A 20129-nucleotide genomic window follows, 5' to 3' on the forward strand; every position below is an offset into this window, starting at 1 on the left:
AGCTTGACACTCGCCTGCCCCCAACCCTGTGGTTCTGATTCTGGCCGCACCTCCAGGTCTCAAAGAGACTATCAGTTTTGGACACAGATGTATGTGGAGTACAATAATATTTGGGTTACCCAGGACAGCTATTAAGTGGCTTCTTTTGACTAATCTTTCAGCTAAATGTTGAAGAATTTTATCCTGATAGCCTGAAACACTCAGTAAAGAAGATGGGCAGGTACTATGCGTTGCATGGGTATTTCACAGCACTCTGCATTTTATATGGTAAATACCATGTAATTAATTTCCTTTGACTGTCTTGATGCTTGACCAAGGGCAGCCAGGTAGAAGCTCTGTGTGCTGCACTGTTTGCCTGTCAGCATGGACAGAAGCAGCTAAGGAGAGTCTTTCATTCAAGTTCCCTGTGTGAGACTCTGGTTCCATCCCTGGTTGTAGGGATCTGAGCTTGAATTTCTTGTAATGCAGGGTCTACCAGTTTTAAAGATATTCTGAAGATCTTCCATCTGACTTTAAGAGATGTCAGCAGAAAAATCTTTATTGGACTTTTCTCCCTTCAGCAGAAACAATGGGTCTTGGTAGTGTTATATTTTTGTGTATGATAACTTATATTAAAAATTGTTTTTATTGTACATAAAGCTCACATGTTAAAAAGAATACCTCCATGAGTTGCTGTAGTACTGTTAGAGCCCATGCTATCATGGGATCTTCCCAAGTCAACTGAAAGGATTGGAAGGCTGGATGAGGCACCATCTGGGGATGAGTGAATAAACCCAGTTGTGTCTGGGCACTTCTAAATGGAGGGAAAAGCTGAAGAGCTCGAGTTAACTGTTCCAGTAACATATTGTGTATGGAACTGTTGTTGCTGCTCTCTTTGGTCTTGTTCTGTCTTGGACAATTCTAGATTTGTCTGGCAGGCTCTGAAAACAGAAGAGTATAGTAAGGCAGTTGGTCAGATTTGAGTGCTCTGTCTTATGGCTTCTGATTAGCAAATCAAATGACAACTCCTCATTTCTAAAAATTAGGGATGTTTGTCAAGTGATTCCTGCTGCGGTTGCATTCAGTACTCACTCATTGCTTCTCTTAATGATCACTTGAGGTTGTGTGATGTCAAGATCAAAATACATTTGTACTCAAGCTGCAAACATCTCACACTGTAGTCATGACTTATCATAAGGTCTGAGGATTCAGTGATGTCACAGGACAGCTCTTTTCAAAAGAACCATAATGTCCTGCAGAGAGGTATCAGAATCATAGAATCTTCTGAGTTGGAAAGGACCCTGTTCCAGTGCCTGACAACCCTTTTGGTGAAGAACTTTTTCCTAGTTTCCAATATTAGAAAATACATTATCATCCAATAAATAAATACCCTCTGCCCCCAACACAGAGAATAATAGTACTGGCCCAAAAGTTCGACTTTTTTGTAAGGAACTAGATAGGAGCCCATAGAAAACCAAGCAATAGATCTCATGCAGTACATCAGATTTCTCATACTATCAGTGAAATCACTACTCTGGCTTGAAATTTTACCTAATGCCTGGCTCTGAAAGTGCTACGTGAATTTAATGAGTCAAAATGCAGGTTGAATGATTCAGTGGATCAACTCGTAGGTTGAGAAGGTATAACAAGTAGCTTAGGAAGTGATTCTAGTTTTATTCTTAAGCAATTGAAGGACATAAGTCTCTACCTGACATTTTCATCATAGAAGTGCTCGGGGTGGGAAGTACCTCAAAGATCATTTGTTCCAGCCTTTCATGGGAAAGGGAAGAGATGATTTAGCACCCTGTCTCTCCAGTGCTGGGGCCTCCTCCACATACCTGAGGAGGTTATTCCAGCGATTGATTAAATGACTGATTGATCTCTAAAAAATTTCATACTTATTTTAAGAAGAAACCTCTCCCTGTGCAACTTGTATCTACTGCCTCTTTTTCATGTGGCTCCTAGGGGAGGGCCCCCCATCCTCTTTGTAACTACCCTTCAAGTACTGTAGTACTATGATGAGATTCCTCCTGGGCTCTCTTCTCAAGGAAGGAGACTAAGTTCTCCTCATGTGGCAGATTCTGCAACCCTCTGATAATTTCCTTTGCATCCTGTTCAGTCTGTTTTCATCTTTCCTGAATAGAGGACACAGAACTGCACACAGTACTGCAGGTGGGGCCTGACAAACAAGAAGTTGAGTGGGATAATCATTTTCCATCTCTTTGGCAATGTCCCTGTGGATACAGTCCAGGATCCTGTTTGCCTCGGTTGCTACTGTGGGCCGCTGCTCAATGATACTCAGTTTGTCGTACACCAGGACCCTTCCAGCAAGGCTGCTCCTCCTAACTTGCAGACTCTAGTCTGTGCTGGTCTTTTGGATTATTTAATCCCAGATGCAGGATTTTATACTTGCCTTGAACTTCTTGCTTGCCCACTGTTCCAGCCTGTCCAGGTGTCTAAGAAAGCATTCCTTATGTGCCAAATTTACCCCCATCAACAAAGCTGGTGAGGGTGCAAAAGCACCCCAGATCCTGTATGGAGATGTTGAGCAATGTGGGGCACAGCATCAGTCCCCGGGGTCTCTGCTTATGACGGGCTGCCAGCAGGAGTGAAAACCACTGATGATCACTTCTGGGCGTGACCCATGAGCCAACTCCCTACGTGTTTTGTATACCACTTGCCTGGTCTCTGTCTCCCCAGTTTGTCCAGGAACAGGCTGTGATAAGCTGTATCCAACATTTTGTTGAAGTCCAGCCAAACAGCACACTACTCTTTCCCTATGGGCAGAAAGTGCTGCCTTGTAGAAGGTGACCAAATCAGTCAGATGTGACTTGTCTTTGTAAATTTCTGCAGACAGTCCAGTCACCTGCCTTGTCTGGTTTCTAATACTTTTTGAGAGGGATTGTTCCACTGCTTTTTGAGAGATTGAAGTGAATGTATCAGGTCTTGCTTTTTTAAACTGTATTTTTGAAGTTTGGGAGTTCAAAACATCTTTTGTTTTAATGGAAGCAATTAATTAAGGTAATTTAACGACTATAAGGTGCACCCTTTTGACTAAAATTTTCCCCCGAACCCGGAAGTGCGCCTTATAGTCCGGTGCGCCTTATCTGATGGACAAAGTTGCAAAATTTGCCTACCCAGAAGTGAGAGCTGCGAGCCGTGGGGGGAGCCGGCAGGGCCACGGCAGCCAGGTGGAGGCGAGGCAGAGTGGCAGCGGGCATGCCCCGGCCCTGTGCAGGTGGGGTGGCCCCTCCACAGGCACGCCCCGGCCCCGTGGAGGGGGCACGGAGGGGCGGCGGCCACAGCCCAGCCCCGGTGAGGCAGCATGGAGCAGCAGCGGGCATTCCCCAGCCCCGCAAGGTACAGGCGGGCCTGGGGGCCCATGGCACCGCCCCTGCCGGGTACAGGCAGGCCCGGGGGCCAATGGCTGCCGGGTTGAGGCGGGGCCTCGGCCAGAAACCGCACTGGGGGAGCTGGGGGTGGAGCCTCGCTGCAAAAAAAAAGTGAGCCTTATAGTGTGGTGCGCCTTATGGTCGTGAAATTACTGTAGTAGTGCTTTATTGGCTTAAGCTTGGTGCTTTATTAGATCTTGTATTTTAAAAATACTGTTTATCCAAGGCTCACAATGGTGAGGAGCACTGTTTAACTGGAACTCCAACTCCTACTTTACAGTGTGTACACACTTGAGTGTGTGGACAGTGGCTCTTGGGGGCCATTTTCAGGGGAGCAGTCTACAGAATTCTCAGGAGAAAATGTCTCTTTAACCTTGTTTAAGGTTTGTCTTTAACCTAAGCATTGATATTTCATCTAAAGTTAACAGATTTAGAAAATAAATTACAAGAACATATGTGAAAGTGATTTGTCAGTCGCTGTCTGTTTCCAGTCATTGCCCCATGGGGGTTGGTGTCCTGTGCTTGTTACAGTGATAAAGGACCTCACACTTCTCCCTTGTTCCCCGTCCTCTGGAAAGTTCAACTTGGCTTTAGGTTTATTTCCCTCAGGTAGTGAATTAAATTCTTTAGCTTTAACATCCATCTTTTGAGGATGCTGTTGAGTCCACTGTGAATACTCCACCTAATGTGAATATAGTAGATGAATTTGTGGAGAAGGCAGGAAGTATAATTTGCTCAGATTGGGACATTCTCAGCTGAAGAACTTTGAGATAAAAGAGGACTCTGCTCAACGAGCAGGAACACTCAGGAACTGAACAGCTCCATCTACCAGTTCCTTCATCCCAGGCATCCAGTGTTTCTTATAAGGAATCTTTTTATATGTGCCCTTGATTTCTGGGGCTTTGAAGATCAGCCTGCTATCTTGACCACCTTGAGTGAATTTCTTCAGCTTTTTTGTCTTCTTTGTTTTGCATAGATCTCCCTCCCCCATTTTTCTTGCTCGGGAGTTTGGCTTTTTTTAATCCAGTAATTCTGAGACACAACCAAACAAAAACAGTGTGACTAAAATAGCCTTAAGTGAAGCACCCTCCAGAGCCTACAAAGAGCTGGAAAAAAAATTGTATCTTGATTTTTGGGAGGATATAAGTATTAAATCTCTCTAAAGACAACCTGGAGAGAGGTGCTACCTCTCAGTCCCCTCTGCTCAGCATTACCTTCATCCCTCTGCCCTAAAAGAAGAATCATGATGGGATGATTTTAGACATCCAGCATTGAGTGATAAACCATCTGGTCACCTTTCCTGAGAGGGGAAATGCTTTGGATAATTACTTTTTACCTTTTTTAGGCTTCCCAAAAGTTTCTTAAAAATAGTTACTGAAAAATATTTGTGGAGCAAAAATGTCTCCTTCTTTTTTTAGAATATACCCCATCTACTTTCCTTACCAGGCTTTAAAAATAACACAGTAATAGTAATTAGAGTAATAATAATAGTAATATCATCATCATCACCGATATCCTTACTCAGATCTCAAATACAAGACATTCCAGCATTTTATTTCTTTGGCTAAAAGATACTGTAGTAGGATGAAGGGAAGGCAGAGGTACTACCCTTATCCAATCCAAAGCTGGAATAGCTATTCTGGAACAGCTGTGGAGCTCCATTAAGAACAACTGCAGTTGAGGTGGTGAGGTGTTTGCATAGTTGTTCTCCTGTATTTGTGTCTTTAAATCTGAATATAATTTCAACTGAAAATGGCGTTCTGACACCAGCTCAGTGATGTCATGTCTGACTAATGGTGTTAGTACTGAATATTTTACTGTAAAACTGGTCAATGCTGATAAGCCTGTGTGAATCTCCTGCATGCTGAAATCTGGCTTGTTCGTGGGCTCAGCCTCCCCATAGTTGCCTGGTGGGATGAGTGATGTCTTGTGCTCCCTTATAGCTTGTGTATGCTTTTGTTTTTAGCCCTCCCTCCTTGTTCCTTGTCTCTAGAATTAAACTTTATTTTTTGCAGTAAACTCTCTGGTGAAATGATTACTATCTCTTGGGGGAAGGGAAAGGAATCATTCTGTCCTAGGGTAATGCTACAAGGCTTTATCCCTTGAACAATAGAAAGACTGAAACTAAAAATCACAGACTCTCTCAGTAGTAAAGCCATTGTGTCCTTTCATTGTGTCTTGTGCTAATGAAATCCTCTGCTAATTGCTGTAGGAGCTGCTTGTGTTGACTTTCTCCCCAGCTGTCCTGCTGCCAGGGCTCCAGCAATCTGCTGCCAAAGTTAGCTTGTGTCCTACTGGTACTTTCATTAACCAGAGTGTTCAGTTCAGCACTATGAAGAAATAGCGGTGTTTATTCTGAATTCCTGACCTTTTTAATAGTCCTGACTCTAGTGCCAGCACTCTCAAGTGTGTGGTGTCAGTGGGACATGGGGTGCAACAGACAACAGACCTCCTGCATCCTAGAGTCTTAATTTTTGAGAATTTACAACTGTGATGGACACAATAGACCATTTTTGTGGATTTTTTTTGTTTTTTTTTTGTTTTTTTTTTTTTATTTCAAAAAGAAACATCTTCATGCAGTTCAGATGGAACAGTGAGCTAGACTGAAATTTAAAATTCTTTTTGTCAGCATCATGGCACCTGTTCACAGCTTCTGGTAACATTAGTGCCCTCAAGCAGCATGTATCTCACAGGACTCTGGTAAAGCTTCAGGATGGAACTTCAGCTTGCGCTTCTGGCCCCTTTTCTGGCCTATTTCCAGTTGTGAAGGAGTTATCTTCTTTCTTTATCTAAAAGGGGTGTGTGTGTGTGTGTGTGTGTGTGTCCGTACACTGAAATAAGCCTTTTTTGTTCTGTCTCTTGTTGCAGATGAAGCAGCCAGTGTTATCCAGTTTGGTAAATCAGCCAAGCGATCGCCTGAGTCCACTCAAATCGGGCAGTATGGGAACGGCTTGAAATCGTAGGTACAACAAGAGCCACCCTCCTGAGGTTGGGGAGGTCATAGTCCAGGTGATCGATGTACTTTTTGATCAGAGGTGTATAGTTTTTTTTCCAAGAAAAAAAAAAAAATAAAAGCAGATGAACTCTAAGATACCCTGGTTTGGTAGATAGAAGCTCTGTCAATATCTGCTGTAGTTTTTCAGTTATCAGGAAGGCTCCATACAACTAATGACAGTGGTTTGCCACTATGTTTGCATAAGATAGAGGGTACAGGTCAGAGCTCAGGGAAAAGAATGAAAGAACTGGAAACAAAATCATTAGTTATGTGATCCCTGTTACAGTCAGGTAGTAAAACTTGAGCAAAATAGTGCTGCAACCTCCCAACACGAAAGTTGTCTGTCTGGTGCAAGGCGGATGGACTTAAGCCTTTTCTTTTTGTTCTTAAACCAAACAAATGCAGGGAAAAGGAGAATGATGGAAGCAATGAGAGGAGGAGTGGGATTAAGTGCAGAGTAGCCCATGTGGGAAGGGAATCCTACTGGTTGGAGTGGATTTGCTGGGAAAGAGGAAGAAGTTTTCTGTGTCTTTGGAAAAGTTACAGGGCTTTGTGACTTATTCTGGCTGTTCTGCTTTGTGCTCACCTATGTGGCTTGATTATATGCATTCTACTGGGAAATCAGTGGGACTCTATAACCTGGGGGAAAAAAATCCAGGATTAGGGGATCTTGAGACACTGTTGGTTCAGCTGCAGTGCAGGACAGATCCCAGATCCTGACTGTATGCTTCCAGGACAGATCTCTGTCCTTTCTTAACCTTGAGCAAGAACTTTACTGTATTACATCTGAGAAATGCTGCCTGAAACCCCAGCATGTGAAAGGTAGGTTGTGCTGTCACTGTGGTATTGATTTAAGCTAGTCTGAAGAGAAATGCACTGACATAACACTAATACTTCTTTTGATGCAATGGTAATTGTTATCTGTTAAGGTGTTTTGAATGAGTCTGGTAATAGGATAACTTGGTAGAGAAGATAGGGAGGATGCAAATACACCATTTGTGATAGGAGAGTGGGGAGGAAGAAGGGACTGTCCCTTTTTGTGACAGCAAACTGCTAACCTGTCTTAGCTGGAATGTCAGTAAGACTTTAGTTAGGTTAGGAAATGAATTTTCTGTCTCCAGACTGCTGCACTTGATTCTAGGTACAATGAAATGAGGAATGTGCTTGCTTTCTCACTGACATTTCTGCTCAGAGATTTGAAGGTTATTGTCGCATCCCACCTCAGTTGTCTTTTTTTTTTTTTTTAAATTTTTGTTTAAACTTTCTGCATAATATGAGTCTTCAATGCTGTGCACCTTTTAATTGTTGCTGGTGTTAAATATTTTGAAACATTGTGAAAATGCCCAGATTGATATGCCTTCTGAAAGGATTGAAATGTGTAGAGGGAAATGGTAGTTGCTGTTTCAACCTTTCTGCCTAACGTGGTTTTGGTGTCTCGTAATGGGAAGAAAGCTCAGTAATGTGGCTTGTGTTCTGAACAGTGTGGTACATCAGGTGTAATACACAGTCTGACCTCTGTCTACAGGGGTTCCATGCGGATTGGGAAGGATTTTATCCTGTTCACGAAGAAAGATAACACCATGACTTGCCTCCTCTTATCTCGGACGTTCCATGAGGAAGAAGGCATCGACGAGGTTTGCATGTGCTTCTTGTAATGAACTAGTATATTGAATGCTGCCTCATCTGAACTTACCCAGCTCTCACAGAAGAGTCTGTGTCAGGGTTGGTTATGACTCTGGTGGGATCAGTGTGTGGTTTTCTTTTGGCATTTTGCTTGTAGGCCTTCTGCAAAGTCAACAGAATTTTTTTCCTTTTGGTTTTAGTTCTGAAGTCTCTCTAGAATAGAGCAAGTTTGAAGGGCTTGTTTCAGTCTCTTAAAGGTGTGCTTATGATAAGTTCAGGACATGCCCACACATCTTGCATTTTCCTTTTCCCACAGAATTTGAGTTTGAGATGTATTTAATTTTAGTGCTCTGATTTGATTTTGTGTAGAGAATTAAAGGCATTTGAAGTTGCTACCCCCAGGTCATTAACTGCAGGTGTGTCTCTTACAGATATTTTTGATTTTTAATAAAAAGTCAGTATAGTTCTACCTATGAAAAACTTGTATATTTAAATAGGTAACTCAGGCATTGTTGTTCTGGGCAAGATTAATGAAAAATTTTAAATTTGCACTGGGGTGGTATCTCAGAAAGCATCTTCCATTATGAGGGAGGGATTGAAGGGATGGACCTGTGCAGAGAAGCTGGGGAGGGACAGTGCATGCTGGTAACCAGCCCATGACTGAAACAGATTGGGAACAGTAAAGTAATTCTAATTCCCACAGCATCTCTGGCTACTATTTTGGCTTGATCACAGTTCTGGAATGGGATTTGTGTCCTTGATGTGCAACTGCAGTTTATAATTCTATCTGTATTTTTGCTCTAAATGGCAGAAAAATCAAAGACTGAGATCACGAAAAGTATGAGTGAGTGATATCTGAGTTCAAGGGAGAAATTAAGCCAGAGCAGTCTTTTTAGTACTACAGAAGTTGCTACATGGAAAGGGGAAAAAAACCATTGAGTGTGTGAGTAGCCAGTATTCTGTACATGTGACTTGGGAATGGTTCACTCTGGGACTGGTATTGTAAGGAGGCAACACAGAGGCTGGCAAAGAGAGTCTGGGGGAGCATTTGACAGACATGAAAACTACTTAAAAACTGGAAAGGACTTTCATGGTGACTTAGAGGTCTGTCAGGTGGGGTAAGTCACTGGTCCATGACCTGCAGGAGGGGCTGACTTGAGTGGGAGAGCCTGAGTCACTCTTAATACAATGGGATTTGCAGGTCATCGTTCCCCTACCCACCTGGAGCACACGGAGCCATGAACCTGTGACGGACAACATGGAGAAATTTGCTATTGAGACGGAGCTCATTTACAAGTATTCCCCTTTCAAATCAGAACGGGAAGTGATGGACCAGTTCAATAAGATACGTAGTGAGAAAGGTACATGTGGATGGTGCAGATCACAAGTGAGGTATTTGGGGTTTGGCTGGGATTCACCTGGTCGACTTGTTACTTGCTCAGGCACCCTGGTGATCATCTTTAACCTCAAACTAATGGATAATGGAGAGCCAGAGCTGGATGTGACTTCTGACCCTCAGGATATTCAGATGGCAGAAACACCCCCAGAGGGAACGTAAGTGTGACTGGTGTAACATGCTAATCAAATTTGGTGTAGGATTTGGCTATATACAGTAATTTCATGATTACAAGCCGCACTGACTATAAGCCACATCTCCGGGTGTTGGCAAACATTTTGTTCTTTGTCCATACACAAGCCACACCCAATTATAAGCCGCTCTCGCAGCGAGGACCCACGTGCAACAAAGTTGCCAAATAGTAACAGAATCGCAGGATGGTGGGGTTTACTGGCTTGGCTCGGGCCGTGAGGGCTCGACCTGTTCGGAGCTGCCAACAGGGCCGGGTGGCCCAGCTCGGCGCTGCCACTCAGCGGGGCCTCTCGGGACCGGCCACCGCTGGGCTCGCTCACCCCACCCCGGTGCTGCGCTGCAGTGGCAGAGGGGCACGGAGCCCTCCGGCACCCACGGTGGCGGCAGCAGGAGGGGACAAGAGCCCTCTACCTTCCCCCAAGCCCCGGGGCCAGGAGGGACCCCCCACCTCCCCTGCCCCCCTGTGCTGCCGGCACTGAGCAGGCTCCACCCCCCGCACAACAGAGTAACCAATTTGCAACAATCGCGTAAATGCCGGGTTTTACTGCCAGGTGCTCGACTTGGCGCCTCGGTTTGCAGTTCAGGAGTTGGAAATGTCAGAAAATTATTCACATATTAGCCGCTCCTGAGTGTAAGCTGCATTTCCGGTGTGGGAGCAAAATTTTGGTCAAAACGGTGCGGCTTGTAATCGTGAAATTACTGTACTATGTGCATGGAGTTTTTTTAAGCTTCTGTTTTTGTAGTGAATTGGAGAATTTAGAAGATCTGTAGTTTGTTCTTTAGCAGTTTGGGGTTCATATGTGTGTCAGCCCATGGACACTGTGGCTGTGTTTGGGGTGAACACCTGCGCTGGCTGATCTCAGCTTAGACAAAGCAGCAGACTCAGAGTCCATTAGATACCATAAAAAAAGGAACCCTAAGTTATATGTTTCATTTTCTTCACCTATCAAAGATGTTTTTGTCAGAATGAGAGCTGGTTGTGAGTCAGTGCTGCTCCCAAACTGCTGTTCAGTTTTGTGATTTTGTGGCAAAACATGAGGTGCTGTACAGGTCAGCCTCTGAGGGTGGATAGTATAGGAGGCAGGTGGGGTGTATCATCACATCTGTCAGGGAGCACTCCTCCCTGCAGAGGGGCAAGAAGGATGTGCTCAGAGGGCAGCTGGAGGAGCACAGGGCCCTGTTTAGAGAGAGCAGAGTGTTTGCTGAGTTGATCATTTCTAGCCTGAAAAGGAAAAACTGAGCTGAAATGAGCCAAAAGCTTGATTAAATCCTCCGTGGGCACACATAGCAAACTTTACTTTTTTGATGAGATTACATGCTTCTTCCGTGAAGTGCTTGAATTTTTCATAGGGAGTTTCAGACCCTGTAAAAGCAGCTTTGTCTGTGTATTAGAGTGATGATACTGAGCAAATTCCTTGGGGCCCTCCAAGGGACCTCAGCATCTTTAATGCCTGTTTGTAAGGCAGGCATGATTGCCACTGATCACTGTCTCTTCCCTCTGATGTTGTGGTACCATGGGTGTCAGTGAGTAGGCAGGTTCTGTGGTAGTGTACTGCTGACTCACTGAAGAGTAGAAAAGCTCTGGTAGGGGGGCACACTTTTAGTGTTAAATACCCAGTTTACAGCTTTGGCCATTATTATCCAAGAGTATTCAAACTCTCTCTTCAGATTGCAGTAACGTGTATCAGTGTAGCAGTAGTTACTATGTACAGCGCAACAAAGAGTCTGGAGAAGACACTGGTAGAAAAAAATTTAAAGAAAAACTTTGCTATGTAGCTTCATGGTAATTCAAATAGAAAGACCTTTTCTTTCACCTGTCTGTTTTGCTGAGGGTATCTCTTGGGCATGTTCTGAAGTAGATGGCTCTCTTGCAGCAAACCGGAGCGCCGCTCCTTCCGTGCCTATGCTGCTGTGCTTTATATTGATCCCAGGATGAGGATCTTCATCAACGGACACAAAGTACAAACCAAACGACTCTCATGCTGCCTCTACAAGCCAAGGTAAGTGTTGAATCCAAAATCTGCTGGTGTCTGGGACCATTTGGGGTTATAGAAAAGGTGTAGTGTTTTGATCTCCAGGTGTATCCTACATAATTCCATTCCCAACCCTAACCTTAAAGCCACAAAATCAGACCATAACAGAATGGTATGTGCTGTTGACATCACGGGAAGAGAGATACATAGTGGGAAATCTAATGCCTTTGAAAATTGCGTGAGTCATTGGTGCAATTTGGTTCCCTTTCAGCACAAAGAAATAAGGATCCTGCTTGTATGAACTGCCATATTCACACAAAACTGTTGGGTAATTGTGTTGTTTTTAGGGCAGAAGAAGGAAATACATATGGTGGGTGTTAGGATTATTTCCAAAAAGAAATTAGACTAAATGCTTTGAAACAGTTGCTTTTAAATGTAGTTAATCTAGGTTTGAATAGAGATTGAGAAAAAGCTTTCCCTTACTCCTTTTAAGTTTCCTTAAACAAAAAATGTAACAGTGAGCTGGGGTGTGCTGTCAGTTGGCTGCACAGAGGCTGGAAAAGGTTACTGAGATGGGAGAGGAAAGGGAAACCTCTATTTAAGTCTTCTTGAGGCAGACTCTCTCTGGGAGCATACAGTCTGCATTCTAGATATCCTGGCATAATTTATTTGAATAAAATAGTAGTAATTTTGTAGAGTATTTGTGGATTTTTTTAGTATAGCATTTTGGGCTCACTCTCAGCCTACCAGGTGCTGTTAGCAGCCACAGGCCAGTGTCATGCCACTGACAGTGCCTGAAGAGTTTGGCTGGTTTTTAATTTAGGCTTCCTCAGCTCCTTACATGAGACTGTATGAAATAGTATCAGAAACCTGATCAAAATAAAAGAATGTTACACCCACTGCTCCTCATGCTGGCCAGGCCAGTTGTTTCCCTGTGGAAGGCAGGGAACTTGCCACTGTAAATCCTAATTTACTGGGTAGAGAATCTCTGGATTTCTGGATTTTTGACTGTTTTACATACATGTGAGAGCCTTGTGCTGCTTTTGCTTGTGCTGCAGTCCATCAAAAGTACTAGGGAGAGAAACCAGAGCGGGACACAGGTTTTTATCTTATCAGAGACAAGCTTCTTGCAAAACTCATAGACAGGATGTCATCGTTGCGGGTGATGCTACCAGTGTTATGACAATATTAGGTGTCCCAGGTCACCCCAGATGTTCATCTACCTCAGTATCTTCTTTTTCAAGTGGTCAGTAGCTATTCTAAGGAGCCCCAAGCTATGGCTTAGTGCTGGTGGCAGGTGTATCTCAGATCTGCTTGTGCCGCGTCTGAGCAGACTCTGTAGATCTACTTATGGTGATAAGCCAGTACCAATTCTCAAACACTGTAAAGACATTTGCATTTAAAGTCCCCATTCCTGCAGCAGAGTAGTGAAGACTGCAAGGCCTTCCTGTAGAGCACAGTATAAATCTTGTCAGATTTGTGGCAATTACTGTGGCTTTACTGGGCCTCTCTGGAGAGTGTCCAGACTGCTCCCTTCTGACTGGGCTGCCTGATGTCAGCTTTGGGCTCCAGAAGCTGCATGGCCATCAGGACAAAGCATACAAAGGCTTTGTACATCAAAGCCTTCACTATGGGTTCTGAGAGCCAGCACAGCTCTTGGGGTAGACGCCACACTGTGCTCTGGCCAGGTTGAGGAAACAGTCTTTTTCCTAAGGAGAGCTCAAATCTGCGCTGGGTAGCTCTATCCAAAGAGAAAACCAGCAAATTGGTCCATTCTCAAAGTGGAGTTTCTCTGCTTTTACTGCCATAGGTGTGGGGTTTTTTTACGTTTTTCTCCCTGAACCTGCTGAAAAGGGTTATGCCCTAGCTCTTCCTTTAGAGCTGGAGCCAGAGCTCACCATCCCCATTTATCTACTAGGCTTTGAGTGCTCTGGAGGTTAATACTGGCTTAATCCCTTGCACTTGTAGAGGCACTGCTTTGTGTGTGAGTGCACAGGGGAAGGGACCTCCATTGTGGTGCTCCTTTAGGGTCAGCTGATGTAGCAGTGATGTGCAGCTCTTTAGCATGGCTCTGTTTCTGGGCCAGTAGCTTGGACCAGGTAAGTGTTGAACCTTCCTGGTCAAGCAAAGGGATAGAGAACAGACAGTGGAGGTGCTACTGCATTACAGTCTGAGTAACTGGTGTGCTTGTGTGGGAGATTTGAAAGACTCTTGTGGGGGTTCCCTCCTGCTGTCAGTCAGGTTGCCTTTGTCTCTGAAAGAGAAGACTGTACAGTGGATTGTCTGCAGGTTCCAGTGTTGGTGTTAGTGGAATGGAAATCTGCTGTGGATTTAGGGTATGTAAGTGGCTTTACTGAAAACAAGGTTTTGCAACCCTTGCACTGTTTTTCAGGAATAACAGTGCATCTCCTGAGCAGGACACCTGTTTCCTGTTTGTCACCACCCATGTTTGTGTGGGAGAGGCTTCTCCTTGCCTTTCTGGAGCTGATAACATCCTGGTGGCAGAGGCAGGGCTGCTTTTGTACAGGTCCTTCACCAGCATTTGTGGTTGTGTTACCACATTCCCAGCTTCCCTGGGAATGGCCTGTGTCTCCTGAAGGATTGCTTCCATCTCTTCCCCAGTACCTGTTGGAACTTGTTTAGCAATATGGGCTGTGCATGTAGAAATAGGTCACATGCAAGGCATGTGCCGTCACAAGGACACTCCAAGACAGTTGGAATGAGTGTCTTGAAGCTGGTGATGGCTCACGGTGCCATCATCTAGTACACCCCACAGTTGCTAGCGGTGCTCCCTACACCAAAGGAGCACTGTCCCTATGGTCCCCCCAAGTGCTGCCCTGCCCTCTGAGCTGGGCATGGGAGGATAATCCAGCTTCACTCTGCTTCTCTGTCTTTTTATTTTCTCCTTAGAAGTCAGGCAGATGTGGGTAAAAGTAATGTAATTCTGCCTACATGTTGAAAGCAGCCTGGCTTTCACTGTGCTGTCTCCGGGCTCCACATAGCTTTCATCAGCCTTAACTCTAGGTTTTGGTGCCACCAAAATCCTCTGTAGCTCCTGACATGATGAAATCACCAACTGTGATTTCTGGAAGTCTTAGCACCTGCCTGCTTTTTCCCCAGGGAGGAAATCCTTATAAATAGCAGAAAAAAAGTTTAGCAAAATGTATTTCTGGGAACTGTACTTGCGGTAATAATTTTCTAGATTTGGGGGCAAGGGATTCCTGTTGGTAAGACTACGTCTGATGTCAATACTAACGTCCATGTGTGCTCACCCACAAAAACAAACAGAACTTTTCATCAGTACAAGCTTTGTTTCTCATAAATCCTGACAGTTTATCAACCATTTGTGGGGAATTTTGTCTCTCATTAGTATCTAAGTGTGATTCCAATCAGTTGGTCAGTCAAGTATTACATCCCCACTCGTGTGTTTCTGCCTCTCTGTAAAGACAGCATTTCTAGTGGCTTTTGCTTTAGTTAAATACTGGAAAATTTTTCCGGTCCATTTGGGATGGGATTTTCTTCTTGGTATATCCAAAATCTTGTGTCAAGGTGATCTGAGCTCCTGCAGGCTCTGCTTGTCGTAGATGTCATCTTTCCTCATGACATACTTGGAGGTAATACCCATCCATGAGCTTCTGCCTCACAAACACCCATCTCTCACTCTTCAGCAGTCAGTGAATTTGGATCTGTATTTGGCATGTTAAGATACAGGGAAGGTGAAATAAGCTGCTCCATCTCCAGCACAATTTACAAGGTTGTGAATCAGATGTGAAGCACACAGAAGTGTCCGGAAACTTGAAGTTCTGGTCAAATTGTTGCTCTGCTTTGAGCTAGCCCTGTGTGAGAGGGACCTGTCAGACCACACCTGTGACAGCTGTTCACAGGAAAGGTTATTTAGCTGGGGTGGGAGGGTTTTGAGAAGCTTTTCATATATGTTCACTCCTCCTTTCTACTTCTGAAGAAATTGTTTCTCTAAGTCTTGAGATTTACTACAAGAATATGGATGTATTTCACCTCCACTGGTTAATGCAGAGACAAGAGAGGGTATTGTGGTTGCAGCTACTACTAAGACATCTCTGACTTAAAAGATTTTTCCTAGCTTCATCCAAGAACGTCCAGTTCATGATATGTAAACCTCCTCCATTTATGGAGTATTTTGGGAGGAGTAGACTAGCATGTGAGCTCCTTGTTCTCTCGTGCATTGATGAAATTTTGGTTTGACCTTACTGCTGAGTTTGCTGATTAATAAATTTTGATCATTACAGGATGTACAAATACACTTCAAACCGTTTCAAGACCCGTGCAGAGCAAGAGGTGAAGAAAGCCGAGCACATGGCGAGGATAGGTGAGCTATCGGGTATGCATGAGACCTCATTCACCTGTTGCTAAGGGAGGACCAAACCCTTGATTGGTGTTACCTGGATTGCTTTCCTCTGGGATCTTTTGGGTTACTCAGGAACTGAATTATTGCAGTAACAACAGATGACATAGACTTACGTTCATGCAATGGAAGGAATGTACATTGTTCCCAGAGATCATTTCATCTGAGTAGCAGATGTACAGGATAACCCTTGGAGTCCCAGCAGTTTGCCTCTACTCCAGCAGAAGCCTAACTGAGCCCTATCACCCTGCAGTTCTTCTCTCACTTTTAACATACTATGAGCTTTTGGTTGTGTTTTTGTCCTGCACCTTTCCTGTTAAGGCAGTTAAAAAAGTAGATTTTTATTCTCTCACTTCAGTGTAAAGGGATTGGTCTGGGTGTACAAGGGAGCCCTGATTTGTTTGGTTTTAACCCTTCCAGGCATAGCTTTTGCCCATCTAATTTTCCTTTCCTGTTAAGTCCTGTAATCCTCAGGGAAAGCGCAGTTTGTCATTTTTGGATATTCAGCATATAGAGAAATCACGTAAGCATATGAATAAAAACATTAAACTGTATGATAAATGCAATTAAATCTCCAGAAATTTAACACACAAAACAGTGTCCCTCCCTAACCCTTGATGGAAAAATGGTATAGTGAAGGAAGAAACTTGGAAGATGTAAGTGATTTGTATGTGACCTATATCTTCTGGTAGGTTTCATAAATCAACTACATAAATCACTCGGAGGTATGTGTCCTCTGTCCCTGTGTCAGAGCTGCTTTAGGCATGTCTGTTTATGGCTGCAGGTCAGATGCACAAGGGATGGTGCCACATTCAGCCTGTACAGCGTCACAGAGGGCAGTGTGACTATGACCCTGCTCCAAGAAAAGCAGCAGGAGTGAAATGGTGTGAATTGCCATGTTCCCTGTTCCTCCTTTAGGAAGTATGGACTGGCAAGATAGGTTTGATAAAATGAAGCTTCAGCAGATTTTATTGTGTGCCTCAATCCTCATAGGTGAATTTATTTTAGTTTGGGTCCTACAACCAGGGCAGGTCTTGAGCACACACTCTCACTGCTTTTCAAGAAGATACAAAGAGCAGAATTTAGAGAGGCTTCTTCCTTGAAGCAGTCTGTGAGGCTTTCATGACACTTAAAAAATGGGGTTTAGTGTCTGGCATTGAAAAATGGTGCCCATTGTTGTCCCAGTGCTGAGAACAGGTCCAATTTGCACTAAAATGTCACACATTGCCATCACCAAACCAGCCTTGTGCCTTAGGGTATGCAGGGATCACTGAACCTGCAGTGTGCTCAAGAAGGCAAATGGCATCCTGGCCTGTGCTAGAAATAGTGTGGCCAGTAGGACCAGGGAAGTGATTCTTCCCTCCGCACCTGGTACTCAGTACTGTTGAGGTCACGCCTCAAAAAGTATCCAGTTCTAGGCCCCTCATCTCAAGAAGATCATTGAGGTGTGAAGAGTGAGTCCAGAGAAGGGCAACGGTGGTGCTGAAGGGTCTGGAGTTCATGTCCTATGAGGAGAGCTTGGGTGGTTTAGCTTAGAGAAAAGGAAGCTCAGGTAAAGCTGCCTGAAATGAAGCTGTAGCCAGGTGGGGGTAGGTCTCTGCTCCCAGGCAAGTAGTCACAGGATGAGAAGACAGTCTGAAGGTGCAGCAGGAGAGGTTTAAGTTGGACATTAGGATTAATTTCTTCACAGAAAGGGTCATTAGATAGTGGAATGGACTGCCCAGGAAGGCAGTGGAGTCAGCATACCTGGAGGTGTTTAAGGAAGCGCTGTGGCACTTAGTGCTGAGGTCCAGTTGACATGGTGGTGTTGGTCACAGGCTGGACTCCATGATACCAGAGGTCTTTTCCAACCTACAGTAAATTCACGAATACAAGCCGCACTGAGTATAAGCCGCATCTCTGGGTGTTGGCAAATATTTCGGTTTTTGTCCATAGATAAGCTGCACCCGAATATAAGCCACTCTGTCGTTCGCAGCGAGGACCCGCGTGCAATTAGTAACAGAACCGCGGGAGGGCGGGGTTAACTGGCTGAGCTAAGGCTGTGCAGGCTCGGCCCGCTCGGGGCTGCTGACGGGGCCAGGTGGCCCAGCCCGGTGCTGCCGCTCGGGGCCGGCCGCCGCTGCCACTGGGCTCGGTCACCCCGGGTCGGCGCTGCCCCGCGGTGGCAGGCAGGGACGGAGCTTCCCCCGCTCCTATGACAGTGGCGGCGGGCGGGGACGGAGCTTTCCCGCGCCCGTGGCGCCGGCGGCGGGCGCGGACAAAGCACCCCGCCTCCTCCCCGGGCCGCGGCAATGGCTGTGCGGGGCTCCCGTCGGCTCCCCGAGACGCGACAATGGCGGCGCGCACTTCCCCCCCGCTCCCCGGGCCCGCGGCAAATGGCGGCGCGCACTTCCCCCCCACTCCCCGGGCCGCGGCAATGGCGGCGCGCACTTCCCCCCACTCCCCGGGCCGCGGCAATGGCGGCACACAACTTCCCCCCACCTCCCCAGAGCCGCGGCAACGGCGGCGCCCCCCCCCTCCTCCCCGGGCCGCGGCAATGACGGCGCAGCCCCCCCCCTCCTTCCCGGGCCGCGGCAATGACGGCGCCCCCCGCCCCCCCCCCCCATCCTCCGCTGAAACCGCGGCAATGGCGACGCCCCCCCCCCCCCCCCCCCTGTTCTCCCCCGGGCTGCGGCAGAGGAGGGAAGAAGAGAGCTCTCCAGCCTCTCTCCCCGCCCCCCGTGCTGCCTGCAGGGAGCCAGGGCAACACGGTAACACTGTAACAATTGCGAAATGCCGGCTTTTACTGGCAGGTGCTTGGCTCGGCGCTCTGGCTGGCACGTCTGGGGTTGTAAATGTCAGAAAATTATTCACATATTAGCCGCCCCCGACTATTAGCCGCACTTCCGGGTTTCCATCAAAATTTTTGTCAAATTGCTGCGGCTTGTATTCTTGAAATTACTGTAATTGATACTGTGATTCTGTGAACTGGCCCAGTGCTTCTGGTGTGCAGGGATCACCAAACCAACCCAGTACTTCAGGGAGTACAGTGATCACTGAATGGACTTGGTGCCTCTGGGGGAAAGAGGGTGCAGAGCAAAGGGCTTAGAATACTGTGGTGAAAACTCCCAGCTGACCTCAGGCTGTTACTACAAGATTGGGTCACATGGAGCCTCCAGGACTAAAACTTGCTTGGGTCATTATCCTCAGGGGCATACATCGCATTGCTTAGCTTGTAGGAAAATACATTTAATCTGTAGCACCAAGCTTTCTTGTTCTGCTGGTAGAAATTATTAATTTCTCATGGTCTTCAGTACTCCAGAGGGATCCTCACCCAGGAAGGATTTGCAGTTTTCTCTTTTAAACCCAGGAGTACATTGTGAGAAATGGTGGGTCTCAGCTGGGTGAACAGCAGTTCCAGAATTCTAGAGATACCTACCTGCAAGGAATGTTTTGTTATCAGTCAGACTGAGAGATTACAGAGTCTCTGGAAGTAGTTATGAGCTTATGGAATCAAAACAAGATAACCAAAAAATAGCTGGAGGGGGTGAAGATGTATGAGCAGCAGTGACTATTGTGACACAGCTTTTGCTTATCTAAGATCCATGGCTCAGGAGTGAAAACATACATATATTTCATATGAGGAAAAGCCAGTTTTCATTCCCCAGGAACTAACTTCCTGCCTCATGCAATGAGCTGTAGTATCCAGCTCTCCAAGTGAGTGGGTGGATGTCCTGGTTTGAAAGACAGGTATTTGCCAAGAAAAGCAAGAGCCCCTCCCTGAGATGGAGAGTACAAATCCCCCCCAAAATTAAGGGGCTCTCAGGCAAAGAGATGGGGCTAGTAATAACAGTTCTTTAGTGGTATGTATATATATATATATACACACACACCAAACAGTACAGGAACGCAATAACATTTCTTTTGGTTGTGGATGCCTCTCCCCTGTGGTGCAGTTACTGTCCTAAGTGGCAGGCAGCACCAGCTAGCTCCCAGTGAGCAGAGGGAGGTACGGTGATCCCACGAGGCTGGAGCAGCACTGGGATGATGGCAGCTGTGTCCCAGATGGGAAGGGTGAAGGAGAGACGCTGCTCACGGATCTTGGGGCAATGTCAGTCCCGGTACTCCAACAGGATGCGTGGAATTGGATGGAGGTGGGAGAGCATCCGAGTGGGGGGATTGCGGGATTCCACAGCCTGGGAAGGCAGCTCCCGGCGTC

The 20129-nt window shown here is 45.8% G+C and overlaps 1 protein-coding gene across 1 annotated transcript in view; it reads left to right on the forward strand.

The window, feature by feature from the left end:
- The window catches only part of MORC2 (MORC family CW-type zinc finger 2), a 55589-nt gene that overhangs the window by 11394 nt on the left and 24066 nt on the right, over nt 1–20129 (forward strand). Inside the window, 6 exon segments of the mRNA XM_033075606.2 lie at nt 6240–6330; nt 7892–8000; nt 9191–9350; nt 9432–9543; nt 11452–11577; nt 15816–15895. Coding sequence (XP_032931497.1) covers nt 6240–6330; nt 7892–8000; nt 9191–9350; nt 9432–9543; nt 11452–11577; nt 15816–15895 — 678 coding nt within the window.

This window comes from Catharus ustulatus, chromosome 18 (assembly GCF_009819885.2).
Source record: "Catharus ustulatus isolate bCatUst1 chromosome 18, bCatUst1.pri.v2, whole genome shotgun sequence".
In the NCBI taxonomy this organism is placed as follows: domain Eukaryota; kingdom Metazoa; phylum Chordata; class Aves; order Passeriformes; family Turdidae; genus Catharus; species Catharus ustulatus.